The sequence below is a fragment of the Gekko japonicus genome, unplaced genomic scaffold, assembly GCF_001447785.1.
Source record: "Gekko japonicus isolate JY-2015 unplaced genomic scaffold, Gekko_japonicus_V1.1 scaffold248, whole genome shotgun sequence".
Lineage (NCBI taxonomy): Eukaryota > Metazoa > Chordata > Lepidosauria > Squamata > Gekkonidae > Gekko > Gekko japonicus.
Window position 1 is genome coordinate 583,737 of NW_015169782.1, and position 17,882 is coordinate 601,618.

Below are 17,882 nucleotides of genomic sequence, written 5' to 3' on the forward strand. Positions count from 1 at the left end.
TCCACCCAGTAATTATAACACCATTATTAATTACCTCCATGTATATCACAGAAGTCCCCCCACTCGGTTTGTTATCCCAAAGAATTCCCATTACAGAGGCTGCTACATCAAGATGGGCAGCTGTGCTGCTCTGTTACAGTTCCTTGTAGCCTGTGCGACAGCAGTGCAAAACTAAAGACGACTCTCACTGATGATAAAAGGCTGGCAGTATGCGATTTGCTAAAATAATGGCAATAGATAATCGCATAGGCTTTGGCAATAAGAGATTTGGATAACGCAATAGCCACACGTTCAGAAACTGACACAAAGTCTGAGTCCTTTAAGACCAACAAAGTTTATTCAAGGTATAAGCTTTCCCGTGCACCCACACTTCTCCAGATACAATGAAATGGAAACGACCAGTCCATACAGAGTGAGATATTCGCTCATTTATTTACTTACATTTTATTTATATTTTAAAACGTATATTCTGCTTTTCTAACAGAGAATCCAATCGGTTCACAACAGAGGAGAAAGATGAACAACGCAATCTTAATGCAATCCTTCTAAAAACGTTTATTTAAATGGATTTAAACCATGTTAAAGATTGCAACATGCCTTGTACATGTACAACCCTGGTAAAGCTGTGGGAAGCCAAAGCAAAGCAGCAAGAAATCTGGAAACTGGGGGGGGAAAGAACTATGCCACAGAAAGGCATAGTTGCATAGATAATCTCGGTAATCTCTCCGTTCCTTTCACTGTCACTGAAAACGGAGGGGGCGGAAGGGAGAAAACCCTGAAGGCGACGGGAGGGAGGAGCCGAGGTCACCAGAAGGCGGAGCAGTCCTCTCCCCTGTGACGTCAACGACCTAGATTGGGCACGGAAGGTGGCAGTTCTCCATTGCCCGGGCGACTGTGGCTGGGTCTTTGCTGATGTAAACAGTAAGGGTGGAGAAGAGAGAGAGAGAGAGAGAGAGACCCCAATTTAGGTAAGGCGAAATGGAGGTGAATGGGTTGCCAATGGAGGCGGGAGGGGGGAGAGAAGGAAGTCCAGGATTTGGGAGAGAAAAGACTGAGATTCCAGATCTGGAAAGGAAAGGAAAGGAGGAGGCGGCGACGACTCTGGAGTGGGAGAGAACGGAGGAAGAGCTGGGGATTTAGGAAAGAGAGGGGCATGGAGAGGGTAGATCTAGGACTGGGGATATAAGACCCCACGTTGTAGGGAGGAAGGCAGAGACGTGCAGAACACAGCAGGAGTGGGGAGAGCATTAAGGGGAAATGTCAGAGCATTTGGGGCTGAGGGCTCTTCGGAAGAGGGGAGGGTACATCCTCCAGCGGCACCCCACTGTGGGAGACTGCTCAGGAAGCAGAGAATTCACCGTTGCTTCCAGGCAAAAGGGTTGGCTTACTCATAACCAAGCATTACTTCTAATAATACTTAGCGGGTGTGTGGCACTTTCAAGTGAGCCAAGAACTTGGCATTGTTAATTATCTTGGTCATCCTGACAACCACCCTGTAAAGCAGGCCATAAATTGCTATCAGACCGCAAGTCGCCGCTGTTGTGGAAGCGCCTTGCCTGAAGCTACTGAATTTGTGGCTGAGGTGAGATTTGAAATGGGGACTTCCTGATTCTCAGCCCAGCCTCTCCTCTCCGTCTCTGGGGCACCCGCTTGTTTTGATGCCTGCTCTCTCTCCTCCACAGCTGGGCCAGAAACCCCACAGACCCCTGGATAGTGGGCAGCCGGGTGTTGGGGGCCATGCCAGCCCCCCGACCATGTTCCACATTCCTGAGTACCAGGAGGATGAGGCCGCTTTCCCAGCAGAGGAGAAAGAACTGCTGGACCACAAGCTGAACTGGCGGGGAATTGAGGGAGAGGGCAAGGAGCCGGACAGTTTGGCGCACACTGGGACCACTTCCACCGGGCCCCAAGGTTTGCAACCAGAAAACATTTCCCTTTCCTTCATCCTGTGCCCCTTACAGGGTGCCCTGAGCAAAACGCTCTTGTGGCCCCTGTAGATTCTCTACTCTTTCTTTCATTTACTTCTGTTGCTTTGCTCAAATGTATGGTATCTCTGTGGACTCCTCATTTTCTCCCTCTCACTGTCTCTCTTTTTAAGACTTATTATTTCACATTCTCTGCTCTGGGATTCTCTGTTACCAGGAAATGTAATTGCGAAGGATCTTGAACTCTGAGGCATTTATAATAATAACTAAGTACTGTCAAGTCATAGCAAACTTATCGGGAACCCTCATGGGTTTTCAAGGCAAGAGATGAGCCATTGCGTTCCTCTGTACGGGAACCCTGATCTTCCTTGGTGATCTCCCCTCCACGTAGTAACGATGGCCAGCCCCGCTTAGCTTTCCATACTTTGACAAGCTCAGACTAGTCTGGGCTGTTCAGGCTGCTCAGACATTGGGATTCATTCTCTTTTGTTCGTTTCCTCTGAATTTTTACTGTATGTGGTTCTTGTGAAACCTTGTGAGTCAGGTTAAGTTAAAAGAGAATGACCGGCCCAAGGTCTCTCAACAAGCCTCATGGCAGCGGAAACACTTGAACCCAGATCTCTCAGATCCCAGTCTTAATATTCTAACGGCTGCCCCACACTGGCTCTCTGTATTGCACAGTTAAATCACAACAGGGAGGGGCCGTGGCTCAGTGGTAAGAGCATCTGCTTGGCATGCAGAAGGTCCCAGGTTCAATCCCCGACATCTCCAGTTAAAAGAACTGGCAGTAGGTGGTGTGAAAGACCTCTGCCCGAGACCTTGGAGAGCTGCTGCCAGTCTGAGTAGACAATACTGACTTTGATGGACCACGAGTCTGATTCAGCGTGAGGCAGACTCATGTGTTCAGAGAGTTCTGGTCTTCTACGAAGACCAGATTCTGTATAATCCATACAACAGAATATTACCACAGTGATTAACATGGAGTAAAATTGTTTCCATTGGTTAGAGCTTAGCCGAATGGGCATATCCTGTGGCAAGTTTCCTTTTTAGACTGCATTGCTTCAGACAAGGGGCAGCCCTCTTGGACTCAAAACGGCGTATAGCATTCTCCTCCATTTTATCCTCACAACAACCCTGTGAGGTGAGTTAGGCTGAGTGTGTATGACTGGGTCAAGGTCACCCAGCAAGCGCTTCCATGGGAGTAGTAAGTCCAGGAAGAGTTCCACGCTGTGCTTTCTGATCAGTGAAAATGCTGAATGTGAAAGGTGTTGTTCTAGATTGGTTGTGTGAACAAAATGAGTCAGGGAAATTTAATTAGCAGCCTTTTTTAGGCGGGTCCTTTTGATACCACAACTACAGGGGTGGGGCTACTGGCCAGCTGATTTACTAGCTCAGGGGTCTCCAACACGGTTTCTATGGACACTGTGGCACCTGCCGACATGGTTTCTGAGAGCCAGTTTCGTGTAGTGGTTAAGAGCGCGGACTCTAATCTGGGAGAACCGGGTTTGATTCCTCAGTTCGCCGCATGCAGCTGCTGGTGTGACCTTGGGAAAGGAGACTGTAAGCTACTCCTTCAGGTAGTGAAGGGCAGGGTATAAATCCACTCTCTTCTTCTCTTCATAAGGTCTTTTAGAGCTGTTCTCTCAAGGGCAGTCCTCAAAAGAGCTCTCTCGGCCCCCCCTACCTCACAGGGTGCCTGTTGTCGGGAGGGGAAGGGAAAGGAATTGTAAACCGCTCTAAGACTCCTTTGGGTAGTGAAGGGTGGGGTATAAATCCAATCTTTTCTTCTTCTTCTTCATTAAGTGTTTTTAGGAAGAGATCTTGCCCAGTGAGAGTTTGAATGGCCACTGGAGATTTTATTGGCTGTGCAGATTCTTAAAAATGTTGCTTTGGCAGAAGCTGCCATCGCACCACGAAAATCTTCACTGTGTGACTGAAGTAAAGCTATGGCAACCATTTTGTGGCCGGCTCTGCCTCCTGCAGCAGCTATTTTGTGGCTGCTCCACCCACTATGCTGTGTTAGAATTCCAAGCGTGTCCAACAGCTCAAAAATGTTGGGGACCCCTGTTCTACTTAAAGGGAACACCCCACTGACTGGCTGGGTTTTCTGTGGAGAAACTTGTGAGCACCCTAGCATTTTCATGGCAGTCTTGAATATTTCATTCCTTTACTTAAATAGGCCAGCAAGAATCGCTTCCCCATGAGGCAGCTTTCAGAAATGAGTTTTTTACGAATGAATGAACACACACACACACACACGTATACACACACACACCCAGATTCAGTTCTTCTTCCAAGCAGCTTAGGGTACTTACATTCCCCCTTCCCCCACATTGTGTCTCCACAGCAATTCTGTGGGAGCCCACAATACCCAATAATAACCAGCCAGCTTTGTGGTTATGGGGGGATGGATTCAAAACCCAAATTAGCCAGCTCCATACCCAGAAGCTTACCCTGCATTTCTCCCCAATGAGGACCCAAAGCAGTTTAACACATTCTCCTCTCCGCCATTCTGTTGACACAACAACCCTGTGAGGTAGGTTAGGTTGAAAGAAAGTGACTAGCTGCAGGTCATCCAGCAAGCTTCCGTGAGAGATGAGGATTTCAACCTGGGTCTCTAGTCAGACACCAGTAATCGCTGCAACAGAGATTCCCTATCTTTTTGAGCCTGAAGGGCACATTTGGAATTCTGTCATAGCATGGTGGGCGCAGCAACAAAATGGCTGCCGCAGGAGGCATAGCCGCCACAAAATGAAGTAACACAATGTAGATTTTTCCATGTGATTAACACATGGAATTCACTGCCACTGGAGGTGATGGCAGCTACAAGCATGGACGGCTTCAAGAGGAAATTAGATAAACATATGGAGCAGAGGTCCATCAATGGCTATTAGCCACAAGGTATAGATAGGAACTCTTAGTCTGGGAGAAGAGATGTACTGTATTCTTGGTGCTTGGGGGGTGCAACAGTGAGAGGGCTTCTAGCATCCTGGCCCCACTGGTGGACCTCCTGATGGCACCTGGTATTTTTGGCCACGGTGTGACAATGTTGGACTGGATGGGCCACCGGCCTGATCTAACATTGGCTTCTCTTATGTTCTTATGACAGCTGTTGCCAAAGCAACATTTAAAAAAATCTGCACAGCTAATCAGAAGCTGCAAAAGCCCTACCTGGCCCCCACCTGCTTCCTAAAATCACTCGGGAACCAGAAAAGGCATCATGGGGCTCACGGGTATCATGTTGGGGACTCCTGAACTACACAATTCTACACAGTATGACACCGTGTGCCAAAAAATGACTAACATGGGTCTGCGTTCATAACTTGGGTGGACATCTGCAAGTTTGGGATAACCCCACGTGGCTGCGTTTCTCTTTTCACCTCACCCAGCAGAGCTGCGGCGTCGCATTGGCTCAGACCCCCCGTTGCCAGAGTCAGAGCCACCAGATGAGGTGGGCACTTTCCGGGGGCGTTCACGCTCTGCCCCTCCCATCCTGTGGGCGGCCCAGCGATACGGACGGGAACTGCGGAGGATGAGTGATGAGTTCCACGGGGCACTGCAGGTGAGACTGGCGCGTGCCACAGGATCCCTGGGGAAAGGATGCGTGTGTGATTTGGGGTGTATGTTTGTGAAGGGACGCCGGCATGTCGCCGAGGGGAGAAAAAGCACTGAAACAGTTTCTGTTGCACATATACTCCATTAAATAACAGTGATTTTGTTGGGGTTATTTATTTACTTCGGTTTATATCCTACCTTTCTCCTCAGTGGGGACCAGTGTTCCCTCTAAGCTGAGTTAGTGTGAGCTAGCTCACAGCTTTTTAGCCTCCGGCTCACGCACTTTTGTCTCAGCTCAGGAAGGAGGGCTCCAGAGCAAACTAATTGATGCAGTAGCCAAATCGCTCGCTCACAGCTTTAATGCCGGTAGCTCACAATGTAGAATTTTTGCTCACAGGACTCCACAGCTTAGAGGGAACATTGGCTGGGGACTCAAAGTGGCATACATGATTCTCCATTTTCTCCTCATAACTCTGTGAGGTAGGGTAGGCTGAGTGTGTGTGGTGAGCTTCCATGGCTGAGTAAGGATTTGGTCTCCCAGATCCTAGTCCAACGTCCAGCCACTACACCACACTGGCTCTCTAGTGAGTTCATCACATCTTCTGCCAATAGTAGCCAGTGACACATTGTATTGATGTTTTTGCTGTTCCACCAGTTATGTATCACCAGTCCATGGAGGCCTGGTGAAGCAGAATTCTTGTTGGGAAAGTGACTCCACCAGTGGCGTACAACTGCTGCTATAACTGTGATTTTAAAAAAAACCCAACAAGTCATGTATGTACTGGAAAGCCGCGCATTTGGAAGAGCTGTTCTGACACGCATATTTCACATGTACTGTGAACCCAGTTTCACAACCCATGTTAAGGACTTTTGTCAGTCGCCCAGCTCAGATGGGCAATTAGCTGCCTTGGTGCCCATGGTAAGGACAGAAAGGTGGGATACAAATTTTGTAAATAAAGAAATATTTCTGAGACAGCTGTTTTTCAGTAAGTTTTTTTCTTCAAAATAGCATACGAGAGTTAAGAGAAATCAAATGCCCGAACACTATTAAAAACCTACGATTAACAACCAGAACAGCAGATTCAAGAACATCTTTGTTCAGCTACCTGAGGCACTACAAAAGGGAAAGGTCTTACTTTCAGAAAAACAGAGCTATACAAATCTCCCATGAGAGAGTGCTCCAAAACTCTGGAGCCACAGCAGAAAAGGCCCTGCGTCTCACAGAAGACAGCTTATTACATTTTAATCCTTCCATTCCTCAAAGGAGCTCAGGGCAGAGTACGAGCCTTTCCACTCCTCCATTTTTTTACTCTTCACAACGACCCTGTGAAGTAGGTTAGACTGACAGTGATTGGGCTAGAGATACCCTCTGCCAAAGGTGAAATATTCAACCAGACCTCATTCATAGATCTTAAAGTGTTGTGGGGGAGGGGAGATACAGACGTGATTATACCTATTGCAGATCAGGATCCAGACTGCTCCCGAGTCTTTCTAGGTTAAAACCAGGACATTTTATCTGGCACAGAAACAAATGAGCAGGGCAAGTCAAATGTCTTTTTAAAAAAGGTGATAGGTTTAATTTAAACAAGTTTCTGTCGGAGCAGACAAACTTGACCTGTGTGACTTTGCATGTGTCCAATGAATCATTTGTTGAAAGCATTTGGACTTTACCTGTCTCCAAAGACTCAAGGCAATTTACAAATGCAGCACAGCAGTAACCAGCGGTGTGGGCTTTCTGGAAACATATGAACCAGAAAATTCCTGATGGCTTAATAGGGTGTTATTTGATTTAGCATATTTATTTTGAAATATTTAGTAAATTTTGTTAAAAGAATAGTTAGTAAAGGTAAAGGTTCGCTTGCTCGAAAGCCAGTCGAATCCGACTCTAGGGTTGCGGTGCTCATCTCAGTTTCAAAGCCGAAGAGCCAGCGCTGTCTGAAGACGTTTCCGTGGTCATGTGGCCGGTATGACTCAACACCAAGGCGCACGGAACACTGTTACCTTCCCACTGAAGTGGTACCTATTTACTTGCAATTTCTTGCTTTCGAACTGCTAGGTTGGCAGGAGTTGGAACTAGAGACGGGAGCTCACTCCGTCATGCGGCAACTCGGGCCTTGAACTGCTGAACTACTGACCTTCCACAGCCTGCAGTTCAGCGTCTTAACCACTTGAGCCACCGCAGCTCCTTAGTTACAAATCAATAAAATATGCACAAACTCTCTTGCACTATTTGGGCACAAAATGGGAAACTCTCTGTGGGAAAATCAGGCATTTGTAGAAATTGTTCCACCCCACACCTCTGGCTCAAGTGGTTAAGATGCTGAACTGCAGGCTGTGGAAGGTCGGTAGTTCAGTGTTCAGTAGTTCGAGACCCGAGTGTGCCGCATGACGGAGTGAGCTCCCGTCTCTAGTTCCAGCTCCTGCCAACCTAGCAGTTCGAAAGCAAGAAATTGCAAGTAGATAAATAGGTACCATTTCGGTGGGAAGGTAACAGCGTTCCGTGCGCCTTGGTGTTTAGTCATGCCGGCCACATGACCACGGAAACATCTTCGGACAGCGCTGGCTCTTTGGCTTTGAAACGGAGATGAGCACCGCAACCCTAGAGTCGGATTTGACTGGCTTTCGAGCAAGGGAACCTTTACCTTTACACCTCTGCCAGGAACACCTTCGAGCAATATCAAAGCAAATGGTCTACTACAGCCTTCCAGATCTGATATTTTATTATCCATCACAGAACGTCCTCTTAAATTGGACTGCTTTGCATGCCCTGCATAAGATTGAAAGCTAAGGTGCCCTCTGCACTTCTTCAGGCAAGCCATTCCACAGCCCCGGTCCTGCCACTGAGAATACCCTTGTGCCGGTGGGAAGTGAGCAAACTGATTTAATGGGCAGAAGAACAGAAGGAGTCATTTGAGGAGAACAATTAGCAGATGGGAGCATATTAGGAGATGCAGTCTGATAGGTATGGCAGGGTCGTCCCCTGGCTGTGAAGGGCTTCCAAGGTAAAAAACAACAAACACACACCTTGAATTAGGCCCCAGAATAGGTTACCTGTATAAATGTCGAAGCACAGATGTTACATGTTCGGAGAAGCGAACCCCAGAGAAAAGCTTGGGTGCCACGTTTTGTGCCTTCCATGACCATTCCAGGAAGGCAGTTGTGTTAAGTCTACTGCAATAAAATAAAACAGAACTCCAGTGGCGCCTTGGAAAAATCAGAACCTTTATTTCAGCCTGGGCTTTCGTGTGTCAGATCTCACTCCTTCAGATGCCTGTAAAGAAGTGAGCTCTGACTCATGAAAGCTCATGCCGGAACAAATGTTCTGATTCTTTAAAGTGCCGCCGGACTTCTGTTTTATTTCACCAAACTTTGCACCATTGGAAGCTTCTGAGTCCTCTTCAAGGGCTGCCCCGTCTACAGTGAGCTGCAGCAGTCCAATCTGGAGGTTACAGAGGCATACGACAGCGTGGCTACGCAGCTGAGTATAGACAGGTCACTAACTTATGAACAAGATGTAATCGAAAGAAGATGCTCTTAGCAACAGTGCCAGTCTGTTTTTCCGTCAACAAAGCTGTGCCCAAGAGCACCTTCATGCTCTTCACTTGCTTTGACAGCCACACTCAAGTAGGTTCTCTAGAGAGGCAGCAGATACATTTCCTGAATAAATCAATCTGTAAGAGAAACTTAACCCCTTATAAAGCTGGTAAATCAATCCTGGTCAAAGCTCTTTTGCCTTTCTAACCAGCATCCCCTGTGTCCTGTCTAGATCAAATTTCTGCTTGTTCATCCTAAGTCACCTGGACAATTAAAGATGCTGCAGAGGCTCAGAGAAAGAAACAGAGAACCAGGTGACCCTGTATCTGTTACAATTTCCCAGCCTAACCTACCTCATTAGATTGTTGTTGTGAGGGTAAAGTGGAAGAGGGGAGAACCATATGAAGAGCCACTTTTATCTCCCTGACCAGGAAGAGAGAGGTGTGCATCGGCTCACCTTAACAAAAGAGAATCCCAACTCATTTTTAAAAGCCAACTGCAAAACTGTGACGGAAGGGGAAGTTGGTGATGGCCCAGGTGTTAGCCAATAGGTGACCATCCCAGCTTTTCACATGCTGGCTTGACCCATGCCAAAGATTTGCAGAGCAGTTCTGTCAGAGTTTGCCCTGGGACAATTCCTGCCTCACCCCACAGGTTACAGGGGGCAACAGCGACGCTCATAAACCCCACCACCTTTTAAAAAATGTTAACTTCTGCCTTCAGCCTTAAAGATGAGAATACTCACCTAGAGTATTGTATTCAGTTTTGGGCACCACAATTTACGGATATAGACAAACTGGAACTTGTCCAGAGGAGGGCAATGAAGATGGTGAGGGGTCTGGAGACCAAGTCCTACCCTGTTTCCCCGAAAATAAGATCTACCCCAAAAATAAGCCCTAGCAGGATTTCTATGCATTTGTGGTATAAGCCCTAGTGTGTCTTCTTGAGAAAAAATAAATATAAGACAGTGTCTTATTTTCGGGGAAACACGGTAGCAAGGATACCAAATGAGGGGCGGTTGTGTCGAAAACTTCCGTAGATGCAGGATTGCACCCTGAAGTTCCCATGGATGAGTCTGTAGGTCTGCCGATTAAGAGCAGAGGAGTCAGTTGCTTTTAAACTTGGTTTGCTCCTGGGGCATTGCTGCATAAGGAAAGGAACTCAGGCAGATCATGAGAGGGAGGGCAGGGAAGGTTGCCTCAGTGCTTAGTTCTAGTGGCCCTTTTTTACATGCCCAGAGAAATGCTGATCGCCATATTGGGGTCAGGAAGCAATTTTCCTCCTGGCCAGTTTGGCTGGGGATCCTGGAGTTTTTTTGTCATCTTTTGGGCATGGAACAGGGGTCACTGGGGCTGTGGAGGGGGGGAGGCATTTGTGAATTTCATGCATTGTGCAGGGGGTTGGACTAGATGACCCTGGAGGTCCATTCCAACTCTATGATTCTCTGTGACTCTAAAAGAGAATCCTCCGTCAAGAGGCACCAGTTCAGTCACATACCCTGCAGATGAGGTTCCAGGAAGCAAAACAACAAAGCCTACACAGACCCTCTCCTTGGCCTATAACAGTGGTGGCGAACCTATGGCACGGGTGCCAGAGGTGGCACTCAGAGCCCTCTCTGTGGGCATGCGTGCCATCGCCCCAGCCAGGCCCAGACCATCATTAAAGTGTTGAATTCTCTGCTAAATAATTTTAAGTAAATGAAAGCATTTGGGATTGCTTTCCTTACTTTGTTTGGATCATCTTAAATTAATGTATGAGTTGTTTTTTCTAAAGTAAAACCTCAGTATTCAGGTTAAATTGCCGTGTTGGCACTTTGCAATAAATAAGTGGGTTTTGGGTCACAGTTTGGGCACTTGGTCTCTAAAAGGTTCGCCATCACTGGCCTATAACAACAGTGTCTGTTCACTGTTTGTGAGGGAGAGAGATACCGCCTTACTCTCACAGCTCTTCTCTCTTGCAGAAGCTGCCACGACCCAAGAGCGCAGGGACTGCCTCACAGATGTTCCGAACGTCAGGCTGGAAGGAGACCCTGCATTCATGGTGGCGCCGAAGTTCCCCGGGACTTCCCAGAAGTCCTCCCTGACCGAGATTTGCTGCTGTTTTGACGAACAAAAGAGGGGTGGGCAATATGTAGGGTCAATGTAGCATGTTTTCTTATCCCAAAGTATCCGGGAAGGGTAGGGGTCATTCCACGGCACCTCCTCCACCCATTTCTCTGGGGGGGGTCCTCTGCCTCACAGTATACTATGACGTGTAACCATTTTACCTCCTACCCCTTTTACGAGGAATCACAAGCATTCCCCCGACCCCTTCTCCAAGTACTCTTTTTCTTTGGAAAAAAGAAGCAAAAACACTGTATTGAAAATTAGAACAGAAATCCTGAATTGTGTGTTTTTTTTTTTTTAAATATGAATAAATTTGTAAAAGCCTTTATTAAAAATGCTGTTATTTCTGGCATTGGGATGTTGACACCCATCACTCAAACACTTTCCTCTGAAGGCTGGCAACAAACTCCATCACCAGGTCTGGGCTACCATGGGAATGGGTTTGCAAATGTTATATTCAAGGGGACGTGCAGACTTTGAATTCGCATTCACAGGCCAGTTCACAGGCCACACGCGCACACACCCGATCTCCTAGGCCACACCACTGGGATCCCAACAATAGCGTTTCCCACAATCCAGCGCTCTCAATTCTTCCATCTCAGTTTGGGCCAAGTCCCAATTCCAGAGCTGGCTGTTCTCAGCCACACGGGTTGGGGATGCTGATTTGGGGATGACGCTCACGCCCTGCTGCACAGCCCAGCGTAGCAAGACCTGAGCAGGGGTGCGCCCTTGCCGTTCGGCGACCTTCACTACCTCTGGCTGCCTCACCAGCGGACCTGTTCCCAGTGAAGAATAAGCCTGTAGATGGATACCCTTCTGGCGACAGAAATCCAGCAGCTCTGACTGGGCCAGTTCTGGGTGGAACTCCACTTGAAGAACAGCTGGGGGCACGAGGCAACTCACGAGCAGCTCCTGGAGGTGCTTGACGGTATAATTGGAGACCCCGATTGCCCGTAGCTTCCCGGCTTCATGGAGTCTCTCCAGAGCTCTCCAGCTCAGTTGTCGATGTTCTCTGTTACCTTTATCTTCCTGAGGGCGGCCTTGCGTGCCTGGCCAATGGATGAGATAGAGGTCCAGGTAATCGCAGCCCAGTTCCCGCAAGCTACGGAGGCAGGCTGCTTCGGCGGGTCCCTCTCCATGGTCTCTTGGACTCAGCTTGCTGGTCAGGAAGATATCCTTGCGGCTGAGGCCATAGCGTGGCAGGAGCTCACGTAGTGCATCCCCTATGGCTGCCTCATTGCCATAGACGGCAGCCGTGTCCACCAAACGGTAGCCGTTCTCCAAAGCGGCCTTTAGGCTCAGGCGCACCGCCTCCCTGTCTTGCAGACGGAAAGTGCCCAGCCCCAGAAGTGGCATGGGTGCTCCAGTATTCAACCATGTTGTACGTTCTGGTGGCCTGGGAGGGACAAAATAGGTGGATTAGGTTTCCTGCCCCTGTCCGGGAATGCCATGCTCAGCAGGGTAAATGTTTTGCCATTCCGTTCAATGACAGCAGCTTTGACTCTTGCAAGCTGATACCACCAAACTCTTTTTGGTCTCTTAGGTGCTAGTGGGCTTGAATGTGACTGAGAAGCTGGAATGGAAGCCTCAAGACCATCCATCTCCTTTGCAATGGACACCACTGACCAAGTTATACCTACAACAGCTTAGAAGACAAGAACATGTATACAATTTTATATAAATCTGTTCAAGAACATGCGAAGCTGTGTTCTTCAGAGTCAAATCTGTTTAGCTCAGCACTGCTTACCCTGATTGGAGGTGGCTCTGCAGCCTTGTTATCTTTCGGCTACAGATGCCAGAGACTGATCTCTGAGATTTTTCTTTTTTTGAAGTAAAGCATGTGCTCTGCCTTGAGTCATATGTTCACTCCCTCGTAGGTGCCAGTGTGATCTGAAGTTCGAAACTGAGGGCCTCACAGCCTTGCGGTATTTAGGCTTCCTCCAACAAGGTCTCAAAGATACATTGTGTGTAAAAGGTGTAATCAGGCATCATTTGTAATTTCGAGTAAGACAGGTGGAAGAGATTTCAGCAGCAGGGAATAAGGTAATGTTTACAGCAAAGGCTTATTCTTGAACACACTTACTGGGGGAAAGTAAATGAGTCCAAAGGCTACCTTTTTTTTTTTTTAAATGACATTTTATTCGTAGAAGGTTTTGAGGGCTGGGGGCCACTCCTTCAGATGCACTGAACGGCTCCTTGCTGTGCAGACCTTTTCCATCTTTTGTGTGGATCCCCTGACTGCATCTGAAGAAGTGGCATCTAAGCTCAAAACCTTCGGCTGTTGCTAGTCTTTAAGGTCCCTGGCCCAGCCTAGCCTGATCTCCTCAGATCTCAGAAGCTAAAGTTGGCCCTGCTTAGCACTTGGATGGGAGACCACCAAGGAACCCACAGAGCAGGCAATGGCAAACCACCTCTATTATCTCTTGCCTTGAAAACCCCTATAGGGTCACCAGCACACACACACATTCTTTAAGGTGCCCTAAGACTCCTATTCAATTTCGCTGCAATAGACTAACCCAGCTGGACTTCCAGAAGACTTACTAAGTAGGGGGTGAGTCCTGTTTAGAATCGTGCCGGGAAATTGCAGAATTAAAAAAAAAGGGGGGACACACACACACACACGTTCATTAAGAGCACGCTTTAAGCGAAGAAAGCGAAGAACGTCATACTGGTTCCACGCATTACTTTTTAACTAAGCCTAATTCACTGTTCGCAACAATGCGAAGAAAAATAATATACTTAGTCAGAGGTAAAGAGAGAAGGTTGTCTGCATCACCTTAGGTGATAATTACCACTACCACAACTGGTCCAAAGTCCTGTGCAAGGGGAGCCGCCAAACTACTCTGCTCATCTACATCCCTCCCCCCCCGGGCACAAAAAACCACACAAACCCATAAGGGTAACCACAGACTCCTCACCAAGATCCCGGAAGTTCCCGCACCGCTGGCTGGTTCTGCATGGTCAGACTGTAGTCTGAGAGACAGTAGCGGAGAGATAGGCGTTCCCCGACCAGGACGGACAACGCCTACTCGCCAATCAACGCGCAAAGCAAAGGGAAGGGGGCGTGCCCCCCCAGGGAGAGACTAAGGAAGCGAAGGCCGCTGAAGGGGCCCCACCGCCGGGCGGGACAAAAAGTGAAAGACGTCGAGTCCGTATACGCATGCGCCCCTGCTTGCTTAGAACTTGGACCTGGTCGTGTGCTGAGTTTGCGCAGTCCTGCACTCAGTGCGGTGGAGATGTAAAAAAAAAGAAAAAGAAGGAAAAGACAGGAGAGAGAAAAATAGGTATGATGATCCACGATTGAGTGCAAGAGACACTGCAATATATGTATATATATATATATTTACGTGTGTGGTTTCATACAGCCCCCGTCTATAGCTAATGAGTAAGTTCCAGCTCCTGCCAACCTAGCAGTTCGAAAGCAAGAAATTGCAAGTAGATAAATAGGTACCACTTCAGTGGGAAGGTAACAGCGTTCCGTGCGCCTTGGTGTTTAGTCATGCCGGCCACATGACCACGGAAACGTCTTCGGACAGCGCTGGCTCTTCGGCTTTGAAATGAGATGAGCACCGCAACCCTAGAGTCGGATTCGACTGGCTTTCGAGCAAGGGAACCTTTACCTTTACCTTTAAGTGCAACTACCCAATGGCACTGGCTTTTGACATGTTTCCATCACAACAACTACAGAATTCTGCATCAACAGAAAAGGGCTCTGTACATTCTCTGGGAATGTGTGCGTTGTGGGACCAGAGTGCAGAACGGCTGCCCTCCGTGGCTGAACCTTCCAGTGGTTGGGAAGAAAACTTTTTTTTAATTCCGAAGGTTTGGGATGCTTTTTTTGTTTGTTTTTGCAACCCCAGTACGCCTTACCGTGCCGCAGAATCAAGAATTTCCAAGCAAGGGTATGTGTTCGCCAAAATATTAAAATCAGTATGCACAGGACTATTTTTTTTCTTGCTCAGAATTATACCGATGGTCTCTCATAACGTTTTAAGTGCTAACTCCTTCCAGACCTCCAGGGTCCCATTAAAAAAGCAGTACAGTGAAATTACTTTGGGAAGGATGGCTACAGAGGCTCTCCTGGGCTACTCAGTTTAGAAAAGAGATGACTAAGGGGGACATGATAGAGGTTTATGAAATTACACATGAGATGGAGGGAGCGGACAGAGAAGTTCTTTTCCCTCTCCCAAAATACTAGAAGAGGGCATCCCGTGACGCTGATGGGTAGCAGATTCAGGATGGACGAAAGGAAATACTTCTCTACAAGGAGAGTGGTTAAAATGTGCAATTCCCCACCAGGGGATGTAGTGATGGCCACAGGCATAGAAGGCTTTAAAAGGGGATTGGATAGATTCATGGAGGACAGTGGCTGCAGGCCATGGCAACGAAAGGGAACCTCCGCGTTCAGAGCCAGGAGGCAACAGCAGGGGAGAGCTTCGGCCTCCATGCCCTGTTGTTGGCCCTCCAGATGAACTGGTTGGCCACTGTGTTACACAGGATGCTGGACTAGATGGACCACTGGTCTGATCCAGTAGGGCTCTTCTTACATTCTTATGTTCTTACCATTCCCCCCTTCCCTTTCCTGCACTGAAAATAGTTGTTAGAATGTCATACTGGTGCTGGGAAGGGCTGAGTACACATCACCACCGGTACCTTCTCAGTCTAACCTACCTAACAAGGTTGTTGTAAGGGTCAATCCTAAAAGAAATCAACCCTGACTATTCCCTGGAAGGCCAGATACTGAAGCTGAAGCTCAAATACTTTGGCCACCCAATGAGAAGGGAGCACTCACTGGAGAAGACCCTGATGCTGGGAAAGATTGAAGGTCAAAGAGGAAGGGGATGGTAAAGGATGAGATGGTTAGACAGTGTTATCAATGCCACGAACATGAAATTAAGCAAACTCCAGAGCACGACAGAAGATAGGAGGGCCTGGCGTGATGTGGTCCATGGAGTTGCAAAGAATTGGACTCAACCGTGCGACTGAACAACAACAACAACAACAAGGATCAACTGGAGAGAGGTGTGCTGAGCTGAACTCCTTGGAGTTAAAATGTAAAAAATAATCACATTTCCAAAGTATGCCCTGGCGGAAAGCCAAGTTTAGGTTTAGAAGGTCAAGGTCCAAATCTATCCTTAACCAGAAATCTCACTGGACTTGGGCACGTTGCCGTCTCCCAGCTTAATTTACTTTCCGGTCATGCTGCAAGACTGCGAGGAGAAGGCTATTTATTTAGTCACACATTTGTTTAAAAAATTTCTGTCCTGCATTGATAATTGGAATTCTCAAGTTATTAGAAAACACAATCAAAGCGACACAATAAGCGGTAATAAATCCTGACAGCAGAGAACAGCAGCAACGTTTATATACAAATGACCTAGCAAATACAAGGCTGTTAAAAACAAAGAAAAGGACCACTGTAAGAGCCACTAAGAAAAAATATATATACTCAAAGGCCAGGACTGCATAAATCTTGGACAGGGGCCATGGGGAATCAGGAAACTGAATCAAAAGAACATAATCAACATAGAACAACAGGGAAAGCAATCTCACTTGCCACCAAAGGCCTCGGAAAATGTCAAAACAAAAGCAACCTCCATTAGGAGCTAAAAACTGAAGAAAGGGCTAGGCAAATTACAACTGATCTCCAGAGCCACAGAGGTCAGATCCTCTGGAGAAAATGGCTGCTATGGAGGGCGGGCTCTACACCCATTATTATCCCCTGAGGCCCCTCCCCTTCCCTCTCCAGGCTCCACCCCCAAATCTCCAGGAATTTCCCAAACTGGAGTTGGCAATCCTAAGTACAATGGGCACTGATAGGGAATTGGATGTTCCAAGCTTTTGGAATGTGAGTCTTGCCCGTCTGCCATTGGAAGCGGAAAGCAGCCCCTCTTCCAAGCACCCGTTTTAAAAGTGTGTGTGGAGAATCTTTTTTTTTTTTGCTGGTGGGTGGGTTTTGGATGCCAAGAAAAAAGTGACCAAGAATCTGGTGGTGTCTGCGTGCTTCCCTTGGTGTCCCTGCTACGGACTACCTGCTCAGCCAGTACAGATCATTACAAAGATCATCGCTAGTGTCACGATCCTGCTCCCTGCCAGACGCCGGCTTGTTTCCGTGCTTAGTGATGGAAGCAGGCGGTTACAAAAGGGCCATAGGCAGTGTTCCCTCTAAGCTGAGTTAGTGGGAGCTAGCTCACAGTTTTTTAGCCTCCAGCTCACACATTTTTGTCTTAGCTCAGGAAGGATGGCTCCAGAGCAAACTAATTTATGCAGTAGCCAAACTGCTCGCTCACAACTTTAATGCCAATAGCTCACCAAGCAGAATTTTTGCTCACGAGACTCCACAGCTTAGAGGGAGCTTTGGCCATAGGGTTGCCACCTCTGGGTTGGGAAATATCTGGAGATTTGGGGGGTGTTCAAGCCTGAGGGGGATGAGGTTTGGGGAGGGACTTCAATGGGGTATAATGCCATACAGCTCACCTTCCAGTTTGGTGCAGTGGTTAAGTGTGCAGACTCTAATCTGGGAGAACCGGGTTTGATTCCCCACTCCTCCACTTGCACCTGCTGATGTGACCTTGGGTCAGTCACAAGCTCTGGCACAGCTGTCCTTGAAAAAGAGCAGTTTGTGTCAGAGTTCTCTCAGCCCCACCCACCTCACAGGGTGTCTGTTGTGGGGAGGGGAAGGGAAAGGAGTTTGTAAGCCGCTCTGAGACTCCCAGTGAAGGGCGGGGTATAAATCCAATCTCCAGGTGAACTGATCTCGGTC

At 47.8% G+C, this 17,882-nt stretch overlaps 2 protein-coding genes across 3 annotated transcripts; one reads left to right on the plus strand and one right to left on the minus strand.

The window, feature by feature from the left end:
- Positions 1–866: 866 nt before the first annotated feature.
- Positions 867–11,364, plus strand: BAD (BCL2 associated agonist of cell death). Of its 2 annotated transcripts, none has more exons than XM_015416837.1 (4): positions 867–968; positions 1,683–1,911; positions 5,315–5,487; positions 10,975–11,364. In XM_015416837.1, exons 2-4 carry the CDS (start codon positions 1,755–1,757, stop codon positions 11,095–11,097), a joined length of 453 nt encoding a protein of 150 aa, XP_015272323.1. In that variant the 5' UTR covers positions 867–968; positions 1,683–1,754; the 3' UTR covers positions 11,098–11,364. The 2 variants fall into 2 exon arrangements, with proteins under 2 accessions (XP_015272323.1, XP_015272324.1); XM_015416838.1 differs by having other exon boundaries at positions 5,318–5,487.
- A 277-nt stretch (positions 11,365–11,641) lies between these two features.
- On the minus strand, positions 11,642–14,098 carry LOC107115202 (glyoxal reductase-like). Its single transcript, XM_015416841.1, has 2 exons — positions 14,038–14,098; positions 11,642–12,515 (listed from the first exon to the last, which is right to left on the minus strand). The coding sequence occupies exons 1-2, from the start codon at positions 14,076–14,078 to the stop codon at positions 11,651–11,653; spliced, it is 906 nt and encodes a 301-aa protein (XP_015272327.1). The 5' UTR covers positions 14,079–14,098; the 3' UTR covers positions 11,642–11,650.
- Between the last annotated feature and the right edge of the window lie 3,784 nt (positions 14,099–17,882).